The sequence below is a fragment of the Corvus moneduloides genome, chromosome 31 (assembly GCF_009650955.1).
Source record: "Corvus moneduloides isolate bCorMon1 chromosome 31, bCorMon1.pri, whole genome shotgun sequence".
Lineage (NCBI taxonomy): Eukaryota > Metazoa > Chordata > Aves > Passeriformes > Corvidae > Corvus > Corvus moneduloides.
This window is the reverse complement of record NC_045506.1, coordinates 1,313,268-1,330,508: the sequence shown is the minus strand read 5'-3', so window position 1 is coordinate 1,330,508 and position 17,241 is coordinate 1,313,268. Positions and strand designations below refer to the sequence as shown.

At 68.6% G+C, this 17,241-nt stretch overlaps 2 protein-coding genes across 3 annotated transcripts; both read left to right on the top strand.

Moving 5' to 3' along the window:
* Window positions 1-15,031, top strand: SKIV2L (Ski2 like RNA helicase). Its single transcript, XM_032094410.1, has 27 exons — window positions 1-150; window positions 3,735-3,852; window positions 3,932-4,046; window positions 4,142-4,219; window positions 4,355-4,408; window positions 4,531-4,724; window positions 4,807-4,929; window positions 5,161-5,306; window positions 5,822-5,968; window positions 6,056-6,140; window positions 6,469-6,575; window positions 6,836-6,982; window positions 7,690-7,789; window positions 7,861-8,073; window positions 8,279-8,389; window positions 8,505-8,616; window positions 10,333-10,451; window positions 10,523-10,660; window positions 10,961-11,101; window positions 11,370-11,471; window positions 12,073-12,217; window positions 12,514-12,640; window positions 12,958-13,174; window positions 13,266-13,376; window positions 13,972-14,190; window positions 14,300-14,440; window positions 14,812-15,031. Exons 2-27 carry the CDS (start codon window positions 3,838-3,840, stop codon window positions 15,010-15,012), a joined length of 3,408 nt encoding a protein of 1,135 aa, XP_031950301.1. The 5' UTR covers window positions 1-150; window positions 3,735-3,837; the 3' UTR covers window positions 15,013-15,031.
* A 230-nt stretch (window positions 15,032-15,261) lies between these two features.
* Window positions 15,262-17,198, top strand: STK19 (serine/threonine kinase 19). 2 transcript variants are annotated; one of them, XM_032094278.1, is made up of 7 exons: window positions 15,264-15,461; window positions 15,801-15,946; window positions 16,018-16,113; window positions 16,180-16,316; window positions 16,510-16,607; window positions 16,703-16,850; window positions 16,949-17,198. In XM_032094278.1, the coding sequence occupies exons 1-7, from the start codon at window positions 15,368-15,370 to the stop codon at window positions 16,992-16,994; spliced, it is 765 nt and encodes a 254-aa protein (XP_031950169.1). In that variant the 5' UTR covers window positions 15,264-15,367; the 3' UTR covers window positions 16,995-17,198. The 2 variants fall into 2 exon arrangements, with proteins under 2 accessions (XP_031950170.1, XP_031950169.1); XM_032094279.1 differs by lacking the exon at window positions 16,018-16,113 and having other exon boundaries at window positions 15,262-15,461.
* Window positions 17,199-17,241: the final 43 nt, after the last annotated feature.

Here is a 17,241-nt window from a genome sequence, read left to right as displayed (position 1 = left end):
TCGCCCCCGTGCCCACCCCGGTGCCGCCCTCCCCCCGCAGCTGCCGCGGGGGCTGCCCCCGTTCTGTGCCCCGCTGGCGGCCGAGCTGGAGCTGCGGCTACTGAGCACCCCCGAGTGGCTACCGATCCACGGCCACCAGCGGGCCCGCAGGTGTGGGGCGGGGAATGGGGCTGGGGGCTGGAAATGGGGCTGGGGGCTCGGGGGGGATGGAAATGGGGCTGAGGGCTCGGGGGAATGGAAATGGGGCTGGGGGCTCGGGGGAATGGAAATGGGGCTGGGGGCTGGGAACGGGGCTGGAAATGGGGCTGGGGGCTCGGGGGGGATGGAAATGGGGCTGGGGGCTGGGAACAGGGCTGGAAATGGAGCTGGGGGCTGGGCTGGAAATGGGGCTGGGGGCTGGGAACGGGGCTGGGGGCTCGGGGGGGATGGAAATGGGGCTGGGAACGGGGCTGGAAATGGGGCTGGGGGCTCGGGGGGGATGGAAATGGGGCTGGGGGCTCGGGGGGATGGAAATGGGGCTGGGGGCTGGGAACGGGGCTGGAAATGGGGCTGGGGGCTCGGGGGAATGGAAATGGGGCTGGGGGCTGGGAACGGGGCTGGAAATGGGGCTGGGGGCTGGGAACGGGGCTGGGGGCTCGGGGGGGATGGAAATGGGGCTGGGGGCTCGGGGGAATGGAAATGGGGCTGGGGGCTGGGAACGGGGCTGGAAATGGGGCTGGGGGCTCGGGGGAATGGAAATGGGGCTGGGGGCTGGGAATGGGGCTGGAAATGGGGCTGGGGGCTGGGAACGGGGCTGGGGGCTCGGGGGGGATGGAAATGGGGCTGGGGGCTCGGGGGAATGGAAATGGGGCTGGGGGCTCAGGAGGGATGGAAATGGGGCTGGGGGCTGGAAATGGGGCTGGGGGGCTGGGAACGGGGCTGGAAATGGGGCTGGGGGCTGGAAATGGGGCTGGGGGCTGGGAACGGGGCTGGGGGCTCGGGGGGGCTGGAAATGGGGCTGGGGGCTGGAAATGGGGCTGGGGGCTTGGGAGGGATGGAAATGGGACTGGGGGCTGGAAATGGGGCTGGGGGCTTGGGTGGGGCTGGAACGGGTTTGGGGGGGCTGGAAATGGGTCTGGGGGCTCTGGGGCGGCTGGAACGGGTTTAGGGGGGGCTGGAAATGGGTCTGGGGGCCCTGGGGGGGCTGGAACGGGTTTGGGGGGGCTGGAAATGGGTCTGGGGGCTCTGGGGGGGCTGGAACGGGTTTGGGGGGGCTGGAAATGGGTCTGGGGGCTCTGGGGGGGCTGGAACGGGTTTGGGGGGGCTGGAAATGGGTCTGGGGGCCCTGGGGGGGCTGGAACGGGTTTGGGGGGGCTGGAAATGGGTCTGGGGGCTCTGGGGGGGCTGGAACGGGTTGGGGGGGCTGGAAATGGGTCTGGGGGCTCTGGGGGGGCTGGAACGGGTTTGGGGGGGCTGGAAATGGGTCTGGGGGCTCTGGGGGGGCTGGAACGGGTTTGGGGGGGCTGGAAATGGGTCTGGGGGCTCTGGGGGGGCTGGAACGGGTTTGGGGGGGCTGGAAATGGGTCTGGGGGCCCTGGGGGGGCTGGAACGGGTTTGGGGGGGCTGGAAATGGGTCTGGGGGCCCTGGGGGGGCTGGAACGGGTTTGGGGGGGCTGGAAATGGGTCTGGGGGCCCTGGGGGGGCTGGAACGGGTTTGGGGGGGCTGGAAATGGGTCGGGGGGCTCTGGGGGGGCTGGAACGGGTTTGGGGGGGCTGGAAATGGGTCTGGGGGCTCTGGGGGGGCTGGAACGGGTTTGGGGGGGCTGGAAATGGGTCTGGGGGCTCTGGGGGGGCTGGAACGGGTTTGGGGGGGCTGGAAATGGGTCTGGGGGCTCTGGGGGGGCTGGAACGGGTTTGGGGGGGCTGGAAATGGGTCTGGGGGCTCTGGGGGGGCTGGAACGGGTTTGGGGGGGGCTGGAAATGGGTCTGGGGGCCCTGGGGGGGCTGGAACGGGTTTGGGGGGGCTGGAAATGGGTCTGGGGGCTCTGGGGGGCTGGAACGGGTTTGGGGGGGCTGGAAATGGGTCTGGGGGCTCTGGGGGGGCTGGAACGGGTTTGGGGGGGCTGGAAATGGGTCTGGGGGCTCTGGGGGGGCTGGAACGGGTTTGGGGGGGCTGGAAATGGGTCTGGGGGCTCTGGGGGGGCTGGAACGGGTTTGGGGGGGCTGGAAATGGGTCTGGGGGCTCTGGGGGGGCTGGAACGGGTTTGGGGGGGCTGGAAATGGGTCTGGGGGCTCTGGGGGGGCTCTGGGGGGTCCTGGCCTGGGGGGGTCTTCAGTGCGTGGGGTGAGGTTTGAGGGGGGTCCGGGGTCACAGGGGTGTGCACGTCCCTCAGAGTGACCGCAGTGACCGCTGCCCCTCAGAGTGACCGCTGTGACCGCTGTCTGTCAGAGTGACCACAGTGACACCCCTGTCCCTCAGAGTGACCACAGTGACCCCTTGTTCTTCAGAGTGACCGCAGTGACCCCCTGTCCCTCAGAGTGACCACAGTGACCCCCTGTCCCTCAGAGTGACCACAGTGACCCCCTGTCCCTCAGAGTGACCACAGTGACCGCTGCCCCTCAGAGTGACCACAGTGACCACTGCCCCTCAGAGTGACCGCAGTGACACCCCTGTCCCTCGGAGTGACCACAGTGACCGCTGCCCCTCAGAGTGACCGCAGTGACACCCTGTCCCTCAGAGTGACCACAGTGACCGCTGCCCCTCAGAGTGACCACAGTGACCGCTGCCCCTCAGAGTGACCGCAGTGACACCCCTGTCCCTCAGAGTGACCACAGTGACCCCTTGTTCCTCAGAGTGACCGCAGTGACCGCTGCCCCTCAGAGTGACCACAGTGACACCCCTGCCCCTCAGAGTGACCGCAGTGACACCCCTGTCCCTCAGAGTGACCACAGTGACCGCTGCCCCTCAGAGTGACCGCAGTGATCCCTGTCCCTCAGAGTGACCGCAGTGACCCCTGTCCCTCAGAGTGACCACAGTAATCTCTGTCCGTCAGAGTGACCACAGTGACCCCTGTCCCTCAGAGTGACCACAGTGACCGCTGCCCCTCAGAGTGACCACAGTGACCACTGCCCCTCAGAGTGACCGCAGTGACACCCCTGTCCCTCGGAGTGACCACAGTGACCGCTGCCCCTCAGAGTGACCGCAGTGACACCCTGTCCCTCAGAGTGACCACAGTGACCGCTGCCCCTCAGAGTGACCGCAGTGACCGCCTGTCCCTCAGAGTGACCCCCTGTCCCTCACAGTGACCGCTGTGACCCCCTGTCCCTCAGAGTGACCACAGTGATCTCTGTCCGTCAGAGTGACCACAGTGACCGCCTGTCCCTCAGAGTGACCCCCTGTCCCTCACAGTGACCGCTGTGACCCCCTGTCCCTCAGAGTGACCCCCTGTCTCTCAGGGTGACCCCTGTCCCTCCGAGTGTCTGCAGTGACCCCCTGTCCCTCAGAGTGACCACAGTGACCCCCTGTCCCTTAGAGTGACCCCCTGTCCCTCAGAGTGACCGCTGTGACCCCTGTCCCTCCGAGTGACCGCAGTGACCCCCTGTCCCTCAGAGTGACCGCTGTGACCCCCTGTCCCTCAGAGTGACCACAGTGACCCCTGTCCCTCAGAGTGACCACAGTGACCCCCTGTCCCTCAGAGTGACCGCAGTGACCCCCTGTCCCTCAGAGTGACCGCAGTGACCCCTGTCCCCCCCAGGAGCTGGCAGAGGACCCCGGAGCCGCGGGCGCTCTTCTCCCTGGACCCCACGCCGGTGGCCGGGGAGCTCCGGGCCGAGCGGGACCCCCGCACGGGCGCCCTCATGGGCTTCACCGAGGTGGGGGCTCTGGGTGGGGGTCTCTGGGGGGGTCTCTGGGGGTCCGGGGGCTCGCCCTGACCCCCCCCGGCCCCCCCAGGAGCTGCTGCCGTCCGTGGGGCTCTCGGCCTCCAACTCGCCCTCGCTGCTCCGGCCGCCCGGCCCGCCCGGCGAGGGGCTGCGGGGGGGCATCTCCAGCTGCCCCTTCTGGCCAGGTACGACCCCCCACCCCCCCCGGGACCCCCGCCCCGCCCCCCCCCGGGACCCCCGAGCCCTGCAGAGCCCCCCCAAACCCCCCCGTGCCCCACAGGGGGTCAGGACGAGCCCAGCCTGGAGCAGATCCGGGCCCCGCAGGAGCAGCAGGAGGAGGACGTGGACTTTGAGACGGGTACGGACCCCCCCCCCCCCATTTGGGGTGTCCCCCCCCCGATTTGGGGTCCCCCCCCATCGCAGGGAGCCCCCCGCCCCCCTTTTTTGGGCTGCTCACGCCCTGACCACCCCCTGTGCCCCCCCCTCTCCCCAGAGCTGCTCACGACCCCCCCCGGGATGAAGCGGGGGGTGGAGTTCAAGCCCCAAGGTAAGGGGGGCACCGGGGATTTGGGGGGGTCTTTCCCGCTTTGGGGGGTTGGTTTGGGGGGGGGGGGTGGGGTTGTTTGACCTCCCCCCCAGCCCTGGGGGTGCCCCCCTGACCCCCCCCAGCCGCGGCGGGGGGGCCGCTGTCCCTGTCCAGCCTCCTGGAGACCCTCGACACCTTCGACCTGGGGGGGGGCGAGGAGCCCGGGGGGGGCCCTGGCCAGGCCCAGGGGGCCCCCCCAGCCCCCCCCACCGAGGGGGGGCCCGGCCCCGCGCCCCCCCCGCGCCGCTCCGACAGCCTGGAGGAGCTGCTGGGCAAGGTGGGTGCTGGGGGGGCGGATTTGGGGGGGTTTTGGGGGGTCCCTGTGCCCCCCATCGCTCACTGCCCCCCCCCCCCCCCAGGAGGAGGCGGGGACCCCCCCCGCGCCCCCCCCGGAGCCCCCCGAGGAGGTTTGGGCGGAGATGGTGGACGCCGCGTCCCCCGTGGAGGGCTTCGAGCAGCTGCTGCCGGACCCTGCACACAAGGTGGGCTTGGGGGGGCCCCGGGGGGATTTTGGGGTGCCAGGGACCCCCGGGATGGGGGTGAAGACCCCCTGGGGCGGTTTGGGGATCGGGGAGGATTTGGGGTGACGACCCCCCCCCCCCCTCCGCCCCAGAGCCTTCCGGGTCCCTGGGATCTGAGCGGGGTCACTGGGGGGGTTTGGGGGGTCGGGGGGTGCTCGGGGGGGTTTGGGGTGACCCCGTTGCCCCCCGCAGTGGCCGTTCCGCCCGGACCCGTTCCAGCAGCGGGCAGCTCTGTGCCTCGAGCGCGGTCACTCGGTGCTGGTGGCCGCCCACACCTCGGCCGGCAAGACGGCGGTGGCCGAGTACGCCATCGCGCTGGCCCGGCGCCACATGACCCGGTGAGACCCCAACAGCGCCTCGGGGGGTGCTCGGAAACCCCCCAAATCCCCAGGGGAGCCCCCCCCCCCCCCCAAAAAAACACCCCAGACACCACCCCAGGGACCCCAAACGGCAGTGGCCGAGTTTGGGCTGACCCAGTGAGACCCCAAAGGCCCCCCAGAACCCCAAACCGCCAGGCCCTCCCCACCCTGCGTGTCCAGAGTCATCCCAAGCCCTTGACCCTATATCCCGATATCCCCCCAAAACATCCCCTGGAGCAGCCCAAAACCTCCCTGAGAGACCCCAAAACCTCCCTGAGAGACCCCAAAATCTCCCTGGGCTCCCCAAATCCTCTCCAGCTCCGCTCTGTGTCCCCCAGGACGTCCCCAAAGCCCTCCTTGCCTCGCTCCTGGCTGCCCCCAGACCCCCTACACCCCTCTGGGGGCACCCAGAGCTCTGCTGCTGCCCTGCCCGGGGGTCTGTGGGGTGCCGGGGGTCTGTGGGGTGACCCCCCGTGTGTCCCCCCCCCACCCAGGTCCGTCTACACGTCCCCCATCAAGGCCTTGTCCAACCAGAAATTCCGGGACTTCCGCGAGACCTTCGGGGACGTGGGGCTGCTGACGGGGGACGTGCAGCTGCGCCCCGAGGCCGCCTGCCTGGTCATGACCACCGAGATCCTGCGGTGAGGGGCTCCGGGAGGGTCCTGGGGGGGTTTGGGGGGGGTTGGGGAGGGGGGCCGGGACCCCAAAATCCACGGCCGCGTCCCCAGGTCGATGCTGTACAACGGCTCCGACGCCATCCGGGATTTGGAGTGGGTGATCTTTGACGAGGTGCACTACGTCAACGATGACGAGGTGCGGGTCTGGGGGTCCCCGGGGGGGTTCCCAGGGGGGTTTTGGGGGTTCTGAGGGTGTTTGTGGGGGGCTCAGAGGTCATTTGGGACCTGGAGCGGGTGATCTTTGACAAGGGGCGGTTCCTAGGGGTTTGGGGGTCCTGGGAGGATTTGGGGGGGGTCCTCATGGGGTTTAGGGAGACTTAGGGGGTCTTGGGGGGGGGCTCCGACTTCATTTGGAATCACAGATGAGGGTGGGGGGTCCCCAAGAAGTTCGAGGGGGTTGCTGGGAGTTCTGGGGGTTCCCAGGGGGTTTTGGGGACCCCCTGACCCCCCTTTTTGCCCCCCAGCGGGGCGTGGTGTGGGAGGAGGTGCTGATCCTGCTGCCCGAGCACGTGAAGCTGGTGCTGCTCAGTGCCACGGTCCCCAACGCCCTCGAGTTCGCCCAGTGGGTCGGGTACGGACCGGGGGGGCGCTTTGGGGGGCTCCTGGGGGGCTTTGGGGGTCTCTGAGAGGGACCTGGAGGGCTCTGGGGACGTCCCTGAGGGGCCACAGGGATCTGGGGGGTGCTGGGGCTCCCCGCGTGGCCCTGAGGTGGCTGGGGGGGCTCTGGGCTGGGGGGTGACGGTGGCACTGCGGACACGGGGGATGGGGGGATCCCTTTCACTGCTCCCATCCCGTGTTTTCCCAATCCCACGGGATTTTGCTGCCTTCCAGGCGCACGAAGCGGCGCTGCGTGCGGGTGCTGAGCACCCCGCGGCGCCCGGTGCCGCTGGAGCATTTCCTGTTCACCGGGAACAGCTCCCGGACACGGCACCAGCTGTTCCAGCTGCTGGGCCCGGGCGGGGCCTTCAGCACGCAGGGGTGAGAGCCAAACCTGCCCCAAAAACCGGCCCCAAACCTCACCTAAACCTGCCCAAAAACCTGCCCCAAACCTCACCTAAACCTGCCCCAAAAACCTGCCCCAAACCTCACCTAAACCTGCCCCAAAAACCTGTGTTGTGCCTCACCTAAACTTGTCCTAGAAACCTGCCCCAAACATCACCTAAACCTGCCCTAAAAACCTGCCCGAAAATCACCTAAACCTGCCCTAAAAACCTGCCTTAAACCTTACTCAAAACTGCTCTAAACTCGCCCCAAACCTGCCCTAAAAACCTGTGTTGTGCCTCATCTAAACTTGCCCTAGAAACCTGTCCCAAACCTCACCTAAACCTGCCCCAAAAACCTGCCCCAAACCTCACCCAAAACTGCTCTAAACTTGCCCCAAACCTGCCCCAAAAACCTATGTTGTACCTCACTTAAACCTGCCCCAAAAACCTGCCCCAAAGTCACCTAAACCTGCCCCAAACCTCACCTAAACCTGTCCTGAAAACCTGCCCCAAATCTCATCTAAACCTGCCCCAAAAACCTGCTCCAAACCTCACCCAAAACTGCTCTAAACTCGCCCCAAACCTGCCGTGTTCCTGCTCCTAAGTTGCCAGAAACTTACCCCAAACTTCACCCCAAACCTGCCCCATACTTGCCCCTCTCCGTCCCCCACTCCCCCCACACCTGCCCCTCACCTGTCGCAGGTACTACGCGGCGGTGGAGGCCAAGAAGGAGCAGAGCAGCAAACACGCGCAGAGCTTCGGGGCGCGGCAGCCCACCATGGCCGGCCCCAACCCCGGGCAGGTCCGGCGGGCTCCGGAGGGGCTGGGGGCTGCCCCGGGGGTCCCGCTGACCCTGTGCTTTCCCCCGGCCAGGAGCGGGGGGTCTGGCTGGCCCTGCTGGAGACCCTCCGTGAGCGGGAGCTGCTGCCCGCCGTGACCTTCACCTTCTCGCGGGGCCGCTGCGAGGACCAGGCGGCCGCCCTGGGCTCCCTGGACCTCCTGAGCGGCCCCGAGCGCGGCCAGGTCCGGCAGTTCCTGACCCGCTGCCTGGCCCGGCTGCGCGGCTCCGACCGGCGCCTGCCCCAGGTGTGGGGCCTGGGGGGGTTTTGGGGACTCTGGAGGAGTTTTGGGAGGGGACAAGGGGGGCTTTGGGATATGGAGGTGTCGTGGAGGCTGGGAAAGCTGTGAGGGGTTCGTGCCGTGGGTGATGGCTGCCCCCGAGGCCGAGGGGCCCGTGCGGTGTTGGGGGGCCCATGGGGCCAGTGACAGCTCCATGTTCCCCCTTGCTCAGGTGCTGCAGCTGTCGGAGCTGCTGCAGCGCGGGATCGGCGTCCACCATGGCGGGGTCCTGCCCCTGCTCAAGGAGGTCGTGGAGATGCTCTTCAGCCAAGGGCTGGTCAAGGTGTGTGGGGTGTGTGGGGAGAGGTGCTGCGGCCACGGGTGGGGCACAGGGTCCTGCCCCATGGCGGCACCTCCAGCCCCAAACGTGCCCCAAATCTGCCCCATACCTGCCCCAGGTGCTGTTCGCCACCGAGACCTTCGCCATGGGGGTGAACATGCCGGCACGAACCGTCGTCTTTGACTCCATCCGCAAGCACGATGGGAACAGCTTCCGTGACCTCCTGCCCGGTGCGGGGCCGGGGGGGCTGTGGGGCAGCGTTCGGGGCCTTGGTGCCGTGTCCTCCATGTCCCAGTGGGGTGGGAAAGAGGCAAAAACAGGAAGGAAAAAGGGCAGGAAACTGGACCAGAAAAAAAGGGGAAAAATGGTTGAGAAAGAGGCGGAATGTGAGGGGAAAAACATTGGGGAAAACAGAGAGAACAGCATTGCAAATGTGGTGGGAAAGCTGGGGGGAGAAAGGGCGGGAAACGTGAGGGGGAAAAAGGGCAGGAAGCGTTAGGGGGAAAAAGAGCGGGAAACGTGAGGGACAAAAAGGGCAGGAAACGTGAGGGGGAAAAAGAGCAGGAAACGTGAGGGGAAAAAGGGTGGGAAATGTGAGGGGAGAAAAGCGCGAGAAACGTGAGGGCGGAAAAAGGGCAGGAAACGTGAGGGGAAAAAGCGGAAAACGTGAGGGGAAGAAGGGCGGGAAACGTGAGGGGAAAAGGGCGGGAAATGTGAGGGGAAAAAGGGCAGGAAGCGTTAGGGGGAAAAAGAGCGGGAAACGTGAGGGACAAAAAGGGCGGGAAACGTGAGGGGAGAAAAGTGCGAGAAACGTGAGGGGGGAAAAAGGGCGGGAAACATGAGGGGAGAAAAGGGTGGGAAACGTGAGGGGGGAAAAAGGGCAGGAAACGTGAGGGGAAAAGGGCGGAAAACGTGAGGGGAAAAAGGGCGGGAAGCGTGAGGGGAGAAAAGGGCGGGAAATGTGAGGGGAAAAGGGCGGAAAACGTGAGGGGAAAAAGGGCAGGAAGCGTTAGGGGGAAAAAGAGCGGGAAACGTGAGGGGAAAAAAGGGCGGGAAACGTGAGGGGAGAAAAGCGCGAGAAACGTGAGGGGGGAAAAAGGGCGGGAAACATGAGGGGAGAAAAGGGCGGGAAACGTGAGGGGGGAAAAAGGGCAGGAAACGTGAGGGGAAAAGGGCGGAAAACGTGAGGGGAAAAAGGGCGGGAAGCGTGAGGGGAGAAAAGGGCGGGAAATGTGAGGGGAAAAGGGCGGAAAACGTGAGGGGAAAAAGGGCAGGAAGCGTTAGGGGGAAAAAGAGCGGGAAACGTGAGGGGAAAAAGGGCGGGAAGCATGAGGGGAGAAAAGGGCGGGAAATGTGAGGGGAAAAGGGCGGAAAACGTGAGGGGAAAAAGGGCAGGAAGCGTTAGGGGGAAAAAGAGCGGGAAACGTGAGGGACAAAAAGGGCGGGAAACGTGAGGGGGAAAAAGAGCAGGAAACATGAGGGGAAAAAGGGCAGGAAACGCGAGGGGAGAAAAGGGCGGGAAATGTGAGGGGGGAAAAAGGGCGGGAAACGTGAGGGGAAAAAAGGGCAGGAAGCGTTAGGGGGAAAAAGAGCGGGAAACGTGAGGGGAAAAAGGGCAGGAAGCGTTAGGGGGAAAAAGGGCGGAAAACGTGAGGGACAAAAAGGGCGGGAAACGTGAGGGGAGAAAAGCGCGAGAAACGTGAGGGGAAAAAGGGCGGGAAACGTGAGGAGAGAAAAGGGCGGGAAGTGCGAGGGGAAAAAGGGCGGGAAACGTGAGGGGAAAAAGGGCGGGAAACGTGAGGGGAGAAAAGGGCGGGAAGTGCGGGGGGAAAAAGGGCGGGAAACGTGAGAGGGTAAAATTGGTGGGAAATAGAAGAGGAAAATGGCAGAAAGCGCGTTGCTGCGGGGTAGGGCTGCGACTCATGGTGGGTTTGTGTCCCCCCCAGGCGAGTACACGCAGATGTCGGGGCGTGCAGGACGCAGAGGGCTGGATGCCACCGGCACCGTCATCATCCTCTGCAAGGGGCCGGTGCCCGAGCTGTCCGACCTGCACCGCATGATGCTGGTGAGTGCCGTGCGTGTCCCCGCCTGTCCCCGCGTGTCCCCACACGTGTGTCACCCCCCCACCTCGCCCAGGGCCGGCCGTCGCCGCTGCAGTCGCGGTTCCGCCTGACGTACCCCATGATCTTGCTGCTGCTCCGCGCCCCCGCCCTGCGCCCGCACGACCTCATGCGCCGCAGCTTCGCCGAGTTCCCGCTGCGCCGCGACGCCACGGTGAGGGCACCCCGGCCTGGGGACCCAGTGTGGGCACTGGGAACGTCCTGGTGTAGAACGGGGGGCACAGGGACACCTTGCTGTAGGGGCTGGGGGCCTCTGGGGACACGAGAGCACCCCAGTACACAGGCTGGGGTACGCTGGGGGCATCTCTGCGATGGATTAGAGAATACTGAGGTAACCCGTAAGGGCTGGCAGGCACTGGTGACACGAGGACTGCCCGATACCAGGGCTGGGAGATACTGGGACATCCCATTGTGGACACTGGGATGCACTGGTGCCCCCTCTGTGCCCCCACAGGCGCAGACGCGTCGCGTGGCCGCCCTCAGGGAGGCGCTGGCGGCGCTGGGGGACCCTGAGGGGACAACGGGGGACGTGGGGGACCTGCCCCAGTACCACCGCGCCGTCGTGGGGCTGCGCCGCGCCCGGGCCGTGCTCCAGGTGGGTCTGGGGGACGGGGACACCTTCCAGGGGCTCCTGGGGGGCTTGGGGACTGCCTGGGGGGGCCAGGAGACACTGGGGTGCCTATTTGGGGGTTTGAGGGTTTCTGGGGACACGGGGGTGCCATGAGGGGGTCTCTGGAGATCCTGGGGGTGCCTGGGGTTGTGGGGGTCCAGGAGGCAAAGGGGGGCTCTGGGAGGTTCAGGGGTGCAATGGGGGAGTCCTGGGGGTCCCAGGTGCCCCCCCTGACGGGCTCTGGGATCCGCAGCGGTGCCTGGCGCAGGCGGGGGGACAGCGGGTGCTGGCACCAGGACGGGTGGTGGTGGTCTGCACCCCGAGACACCGCAACGCGCTGGGGCTGGTCCTGCAGGTACCCCAAACCCCCCCAAACTCCCCCACACACTGGGGCCGGTCCTTCAGGCACCCCCAAACCCAAAAAGGATCCATTACAACCAATAGGGGGCCAAATAATGAGTGTGGGGGGGCTGCCAGAAAGGGATCCATGGCGTCAACAGGGCTGCCAAATAGTGAGTCTCAGGGGGGCTGCCAGAAAGGGATCCGTGGGCGTCAATAGGGCTGCCAAATAGTGAGCCTCAGGGACCTGCCAGAAAGAGATCCATAGTCATCAAAGGGGCTGCAAAATAGTGAGCTTCGTGGGGCTGCCAGAAAGAGATCCATCGGCGTCAATGGGGCTGCCAAATTGTGAGCCTAAGGGGGCTGCCAGAAAGTGATCTGTTGCGATCAGTGGGCGCTGCTAGATTGTGAGCCATAGCCCCCCAACCCTCCTGCAAGCCCTAAAATCGCCCTAATCCCCCCACCCCCTTTAAATCACCACCAAAAATAACCCGGTTACCCCTAAAGCCTCCCCAAAACCCCCTCAATCCCCCCATAAACCCCCCTGTAACCTCCCAAACACCCCCTAATCCCCCCTCAATCTCCCCTAAACCCCCTGACTCGGGGGTCCTGCCCAGGTGACCTCCGGGGGCTCCAGCCGCACCTTCACGACGCTGGTGCTGAGCGAGAAGCCCCCCGAGAACGGGGGGGCCCCCCCAGAGCCCCCCCCGGACGTGCCCTACCCCGAGGACCTGCTGCTCACCCGCCTCTTCCTGCCCGAGGGTGAAAACGGGGGAACCCCAATGTTTGAGGGATTTTGGGGGGTCCCGGGGGGTCTCTGGGGATTTCGGGGGACTCCATGGGTACCTGAGTTCATTCTGGGGGGGTCTTGGGGTCCCTAAGAGGGATTTGGGGGGGTCCCCAGATTCCTGCGTCACTTTCAGGGGAGGGTCCTGAGAGATTTGGGGGTCACTGGATCCCCTTTGGGGTCTCCTTTGGGGCAGTGAGGGGGGGGGTCCTGGGATTTTGGAGCCTCTTCTGGGGGGGGGGGTCCCTGAAGGTTTTGGGGGCTCCCCCAGGCCCCCCCGGGCACTCCCTGGAGCAGCTGCGCCCCGAGGACATCGTGGGGGTCACGGCCAAGACGCTGCGGGTGAACCCCGAGGTGCTGCTGCAGGAGCTGCGCCCCCCGAGGGGACCCCGGCCCCGGTACGGGGGGGTCTGGGGGGAATTGGGGTCCCTGCGGGGCATTTTGGGGTTCTCAGAGGCGGCTCAGGGTGTCCAGCAGTGCTTTTTGGGGGGGGGGTGTCCCCACAGTTCTGGGATATTTTGGGGTTTTCTTCCTGGGGGGTTCCCTGGGGAGGGGGGAGTCCCTGGGTGGGGGGGGGTGTGTGGTTCCTGTGGATTTTTGGGGTGCCTGGGGAGGGGGGTCTCTGTAACTTTTGGGATCCCAGGGATCTCCCTGGGGTTTTTGGGGGTGTCCCAGCGGATTTCGGGGTCCGTCTGACGCCGCGTTCCCCCCGCAGGTCCCCCCCGCCGGGCGCGGGCGTGGGCGCGGCGCTGCAGGAGCTGGCGCGGCTGGCGGGGGGGGCCGGCAGGGAGGGGGGGCTGCCCCTGCTCGAGGCCCTGGGGGTGCCCCCGGGCCGGGACCCCGCGGCGCTGGCGGCGGCGGCCGAGCTGCGCGCCCTGGGCTCGGCCCTGCGCGGCTTCCGCTGCGTGCACGGCCCCCGCTTCGCCCAGCAGGTACGGGGGGGGGGGGGCTGGGGCTCCGGGGTGGGAGGGGGCTTTGGGGACCCCCTCCTGACCCCTCCCTGTGCCCCCCTGCCCCTCCCAGTACGCCCAGTTCGCCGCCAGGCAGGAGCTGCTGGAGCAGCTGGAGGAGCTCCAGTTCCAGCTGTCGGACCAGTCCCTGCTGCTGCTGCCCGAGTACCACCAGCGCCTCGAGGTGGGGACCCCCAAACCCCACCCTGGGACCCCCAAACACCCCCCTGGGACCCCCAAAACCCACCCTGGGACCCCCAAACCCTCCCTGGGACCACCAAACACCCCCCTGGGACCCCCAAACCCCACCCCGGGACCCCCAAACACCCCCCTGGGACCGCCAAACCCTCCCTGGGACCCCCAAACCCCTCCCCGTGACCCCCAAACCCTCCCTGGGACCACCAAACACCCCCCTGGGACCCCCAAACCCTCCCCGGGACCCCCAAACCCCTCCCCGTGACCCCCAAACACCTCCCTGAGACCCCCGAACCCCTCCCCGTGACCCCCAAACCCCTCCCCGGGACCCCCAAACACCCCCCTGGGACCCCCAAACCCTCCCTGGGACCACCAAACACCCCCCTGGGACCCCCAAACCCTCCCCGGGACCACCAAACCCCTCCCCGTGACCCCCAAACACCCCCCTGGGACCCCCAAACCCTCCCCGTGACCCCCAAACCCCTCCCTGTGACCCCCAAACCCCTCCCTGAGACCCCCAAACCCCACCCCGTGACCCCCAAACCCACCCCGTGACCCCCGGACCGCCCTCCCTGTCCCGCCAGGTGCTGTCGGAGCTGGGGTACATCGCGGGCGGCGCGGTGGCGCTGGGCGGGCGCGTGGCGGCCCTGCTGAGCACGGAGCAGCTGGTGCTGACCGAGCTGCTGCTGGGCAACGTCCTGGCGCCGCTGCGGCCGGACGAGAGCGTGGCCCTGCTGTCCTGCCTGGTCACCCCGGGCCGCGGAGAGCCCCTGCCCGAGGGGCTGCCGGCCACTCTCACCCAGGTACCGCCCGGCGGCCCTCGGGGTGGGGCTCCCTGGGCTACCGGCGTTTGAAGGGGGCCGTTGTGGGGTGTGCGGGGCTGGGGTCGCTGCCCTCACGGCTGCCCCCCAGGCCCTGGAGCGGCTGCGGGCCGTCGCTGCCCGCGTGGGGCGGCTGGAGCAGCAGCACGGCCTCGGGCCCGGCCCCGACGACTTCGTGGCCCAGTTCGGCTTCAGCCTCGTGCAGGTCGTCTACGAGTGGGCGCGGGGCATGGTGAGACCCCTGGGGACCCCCGAAAATCCCCCGGGACACCCCTGGGAGCCACCTGGGACACCCCTGAACCCCGCGTCCCTCCCTGTCCTAACCCTGACCCCCCCATGTGCCCCCTGACCCCCTGTGTGCCCCCTGACCCCCAATGCCCCCCGTGTGCCCCCTGACCCCCCGTGTGCCCCCTGACCCCCACCATCCATCCCCCCCCGTGCCCCCTGACCCCCAATGCCCCCTGTGTGCCCCCTGACCCCCCGTGTGCCCCCTGACCCCCCGTGTGCCCCCTGACCCCCACCATCCATCCCCCCCCATGCCCCCTGACCCCCAATGCCCCCCGTGTGCCCCCTGACCCCCGCCATCCCCCGCCGCGTCCCCAGCCCTTCGCGGACATCGCGCGGCTGGCGCCGGTGCAGGAGGGGACGGTGGTGCGGGCGATCCAGCGGCTGGAGGAGCTGCTGCGGGAGCTGCGCCAGGCCGCGCGCGTCGTGGGGGACCCCGCGCTGGCCGCCAAGATGGAGGCGGCCGCCGCCATGATCAAGCGCGACATCGTCTTCGCCGCCAGCCTGTACACGCAATAAAGGGGCACAGGGACACCCCCGCTGGCTCTGTGGTTCTGTCCGAGCCCCCCTCTGATCTCACGTGGTTCAGTCCATTCATCCAGTCCGTTGAACCCCGTGTATCCCCCCCCCCCCCCCGTTGGCTCATCGTGGTTCGTTCCAGGCCCCCCCTTCTCCATCCCCCATTTCCCCCCCCCTTTGGTTCCTAATGGTCGCGTCCGTTGGCTCCGCCCATCTTGTGCGTCATCACCACGCGCCTCTTTTCGACGCCATCTGAAGGCGCAGTGACGCCATCATCCCGCGCCCGGTGCAGGCGGCAGTGACGCCGGTGCCGTTCCGGGGCGCGGAGCCCCCCGAGCCCCTCCCCAAGCCCCCCATGAGCCGCCGCCGCCGCCTCGGCGACACCAACGGCGCCCTCGGGGCCAAGCGGCGCCGCCTGGAGCTGCCGGGGGAGGGACCGCGCCCCGACGGTACCGGGGGTGGCGGGGCCCGGTGCCGCGGCGGGGCCTGAGCGGCGAGGCCGGGGAGAGCCGGGGGAGCCCGGGGCTGTGCGGGGCTCCCGGGGCTGTGTGGGGAGGGTCCCGGGGCTGTGCGGGCAGGTTCCCGGGGCTGTGTGGGGAGGGTCCCGGGGGTCTCGGGGCTGTGCGGGGAGGGTCCCGGGGCTGTGCCGGGAGGTTCCCGGGGCTGTGTGGGGAGGGTCCCGGGGGTCCCGGGGCTGTGCGGGGAGGGTCCCGGGGCTGTGTGGGGAGGGTCCCGGGGTCCTGTGTGAGGCAGGTTCCCGGGGGTCCCACGCCGCCCCCCGCCCCCAGGCAGCCCCGCGGCGGTGGAGGCCGCTCTCCAGGCCGTGGCCGCGCTGTTCCCCCGCCGCCTCTTCGGGGACGCGCTGCCGCCGCTGGTGCTCCGCCACCAACTCTACGACGTCGTGCGGGACCGGACGGCCGTGGACCGGCACCTGGTGAGCGCCGCAGGGCCGGGACCCCCCCCGGGACCTCCCCCGGACCCGCCCTGACCCCGCCGTCCCCCCAGAACCGGCTGCGGGATGAGGGCCGCGTGCGGCTGCTGCACCTGGGGCTCGGCGCCGACGCGCTGGGGGTCGTCAGCCTGGAGCTGTACCGGGAGAAGGTACCGGGGGCTGCGGGGGGCTGGGGGAGGCGGTGACCCCCCCGGTGACCCCCCCGTGCCCCCCAGGCGCTGGCGGCCGTGGCCGGCACCCCCCGGGAGGGGCTGGTGCGGCGTTTCCTGGACGCGGCCGTGGCGGCGAGCCCCGAGCTGAGCTTCGAGCAGCGCCGGATGCGGGAGCTCGGCTTCGAGGACCGCGATGTCACGTACGGGGACGCCCCGGGGGGACTGGGGGGGCCCCGAGGAGAATTTGGGGTCGCGGGGGGGGCTGTGCCGACCCTGAGCCAGCACCGGGGCGCTCCCAGCGGCTGCAGCCCCCCCCGGTTTGGGTCCGGGGTCCCTCGGGGGGGGCTCCCCGTGGCTCCGGGGGGTGTCACAGCCCCCGCCGTGTCCCCCCAGGCAGTTGGTGGCCGCGGGGCTGCTGACGGTGCGCGACGCCGGCAGCTGGTGGCTGGCGGTGCCGGGAGTCGGGCGCTTCGTGCGGGCGCTGCTGAGGGGTGAGTGCGGACCCCCGGCCCCTCCCGGAGCGGCTCCGGCCCTCGGGGGGGCTCCGTGGCCGCCCCGCGCCCCCCGGTGACCCCGCTGTCCGCAGGCCGGCGGGCGCTGCTGGCCCTGGTGCGCCGCTCCCGGCACCGCGAGGTTCCTCTGCGGGACCTGCAGAGCGGAAAAGCCCCCCCGGGCGCCCGCCTGGGGGTCCCGTTCCTGCTGCACGACCTGCTGGGGGCTCAGCAGCTGCAGAGGTACCGGCCTGGGGTCCGTGGGTGCCCCCTGACCCCCGGGTGACCGCCGGGTGACCCCCGGGTGACCCCTGACCCCTCGTGTCCGCTGCCCCCCGCAGTGTCCCCACCGCCGCGGGCCCTCTGCTGCGTTTGGCCGAGTCCTGACCGGACCCTTCCCGAAGAACGTTTTTTCCCGAATTCTTTACACCGGGACCTGGGGGGCGTGGCCGGGTCTGATCGGAGCAATTCAAAATTACCCGCCTCGGCCCCGCCCCCTCCGCGTCCAGCCCCGCCTCCCGCGGGCCGGGGCTTTCCCCGCGTTCGCGGCGGGGCTGAAGCGAGGTGCAATAAACCCCAAAAACAATAAAACCGCTCGTTCCCGCAAAACAACAACTCCGTTCGCAGCGTGCGG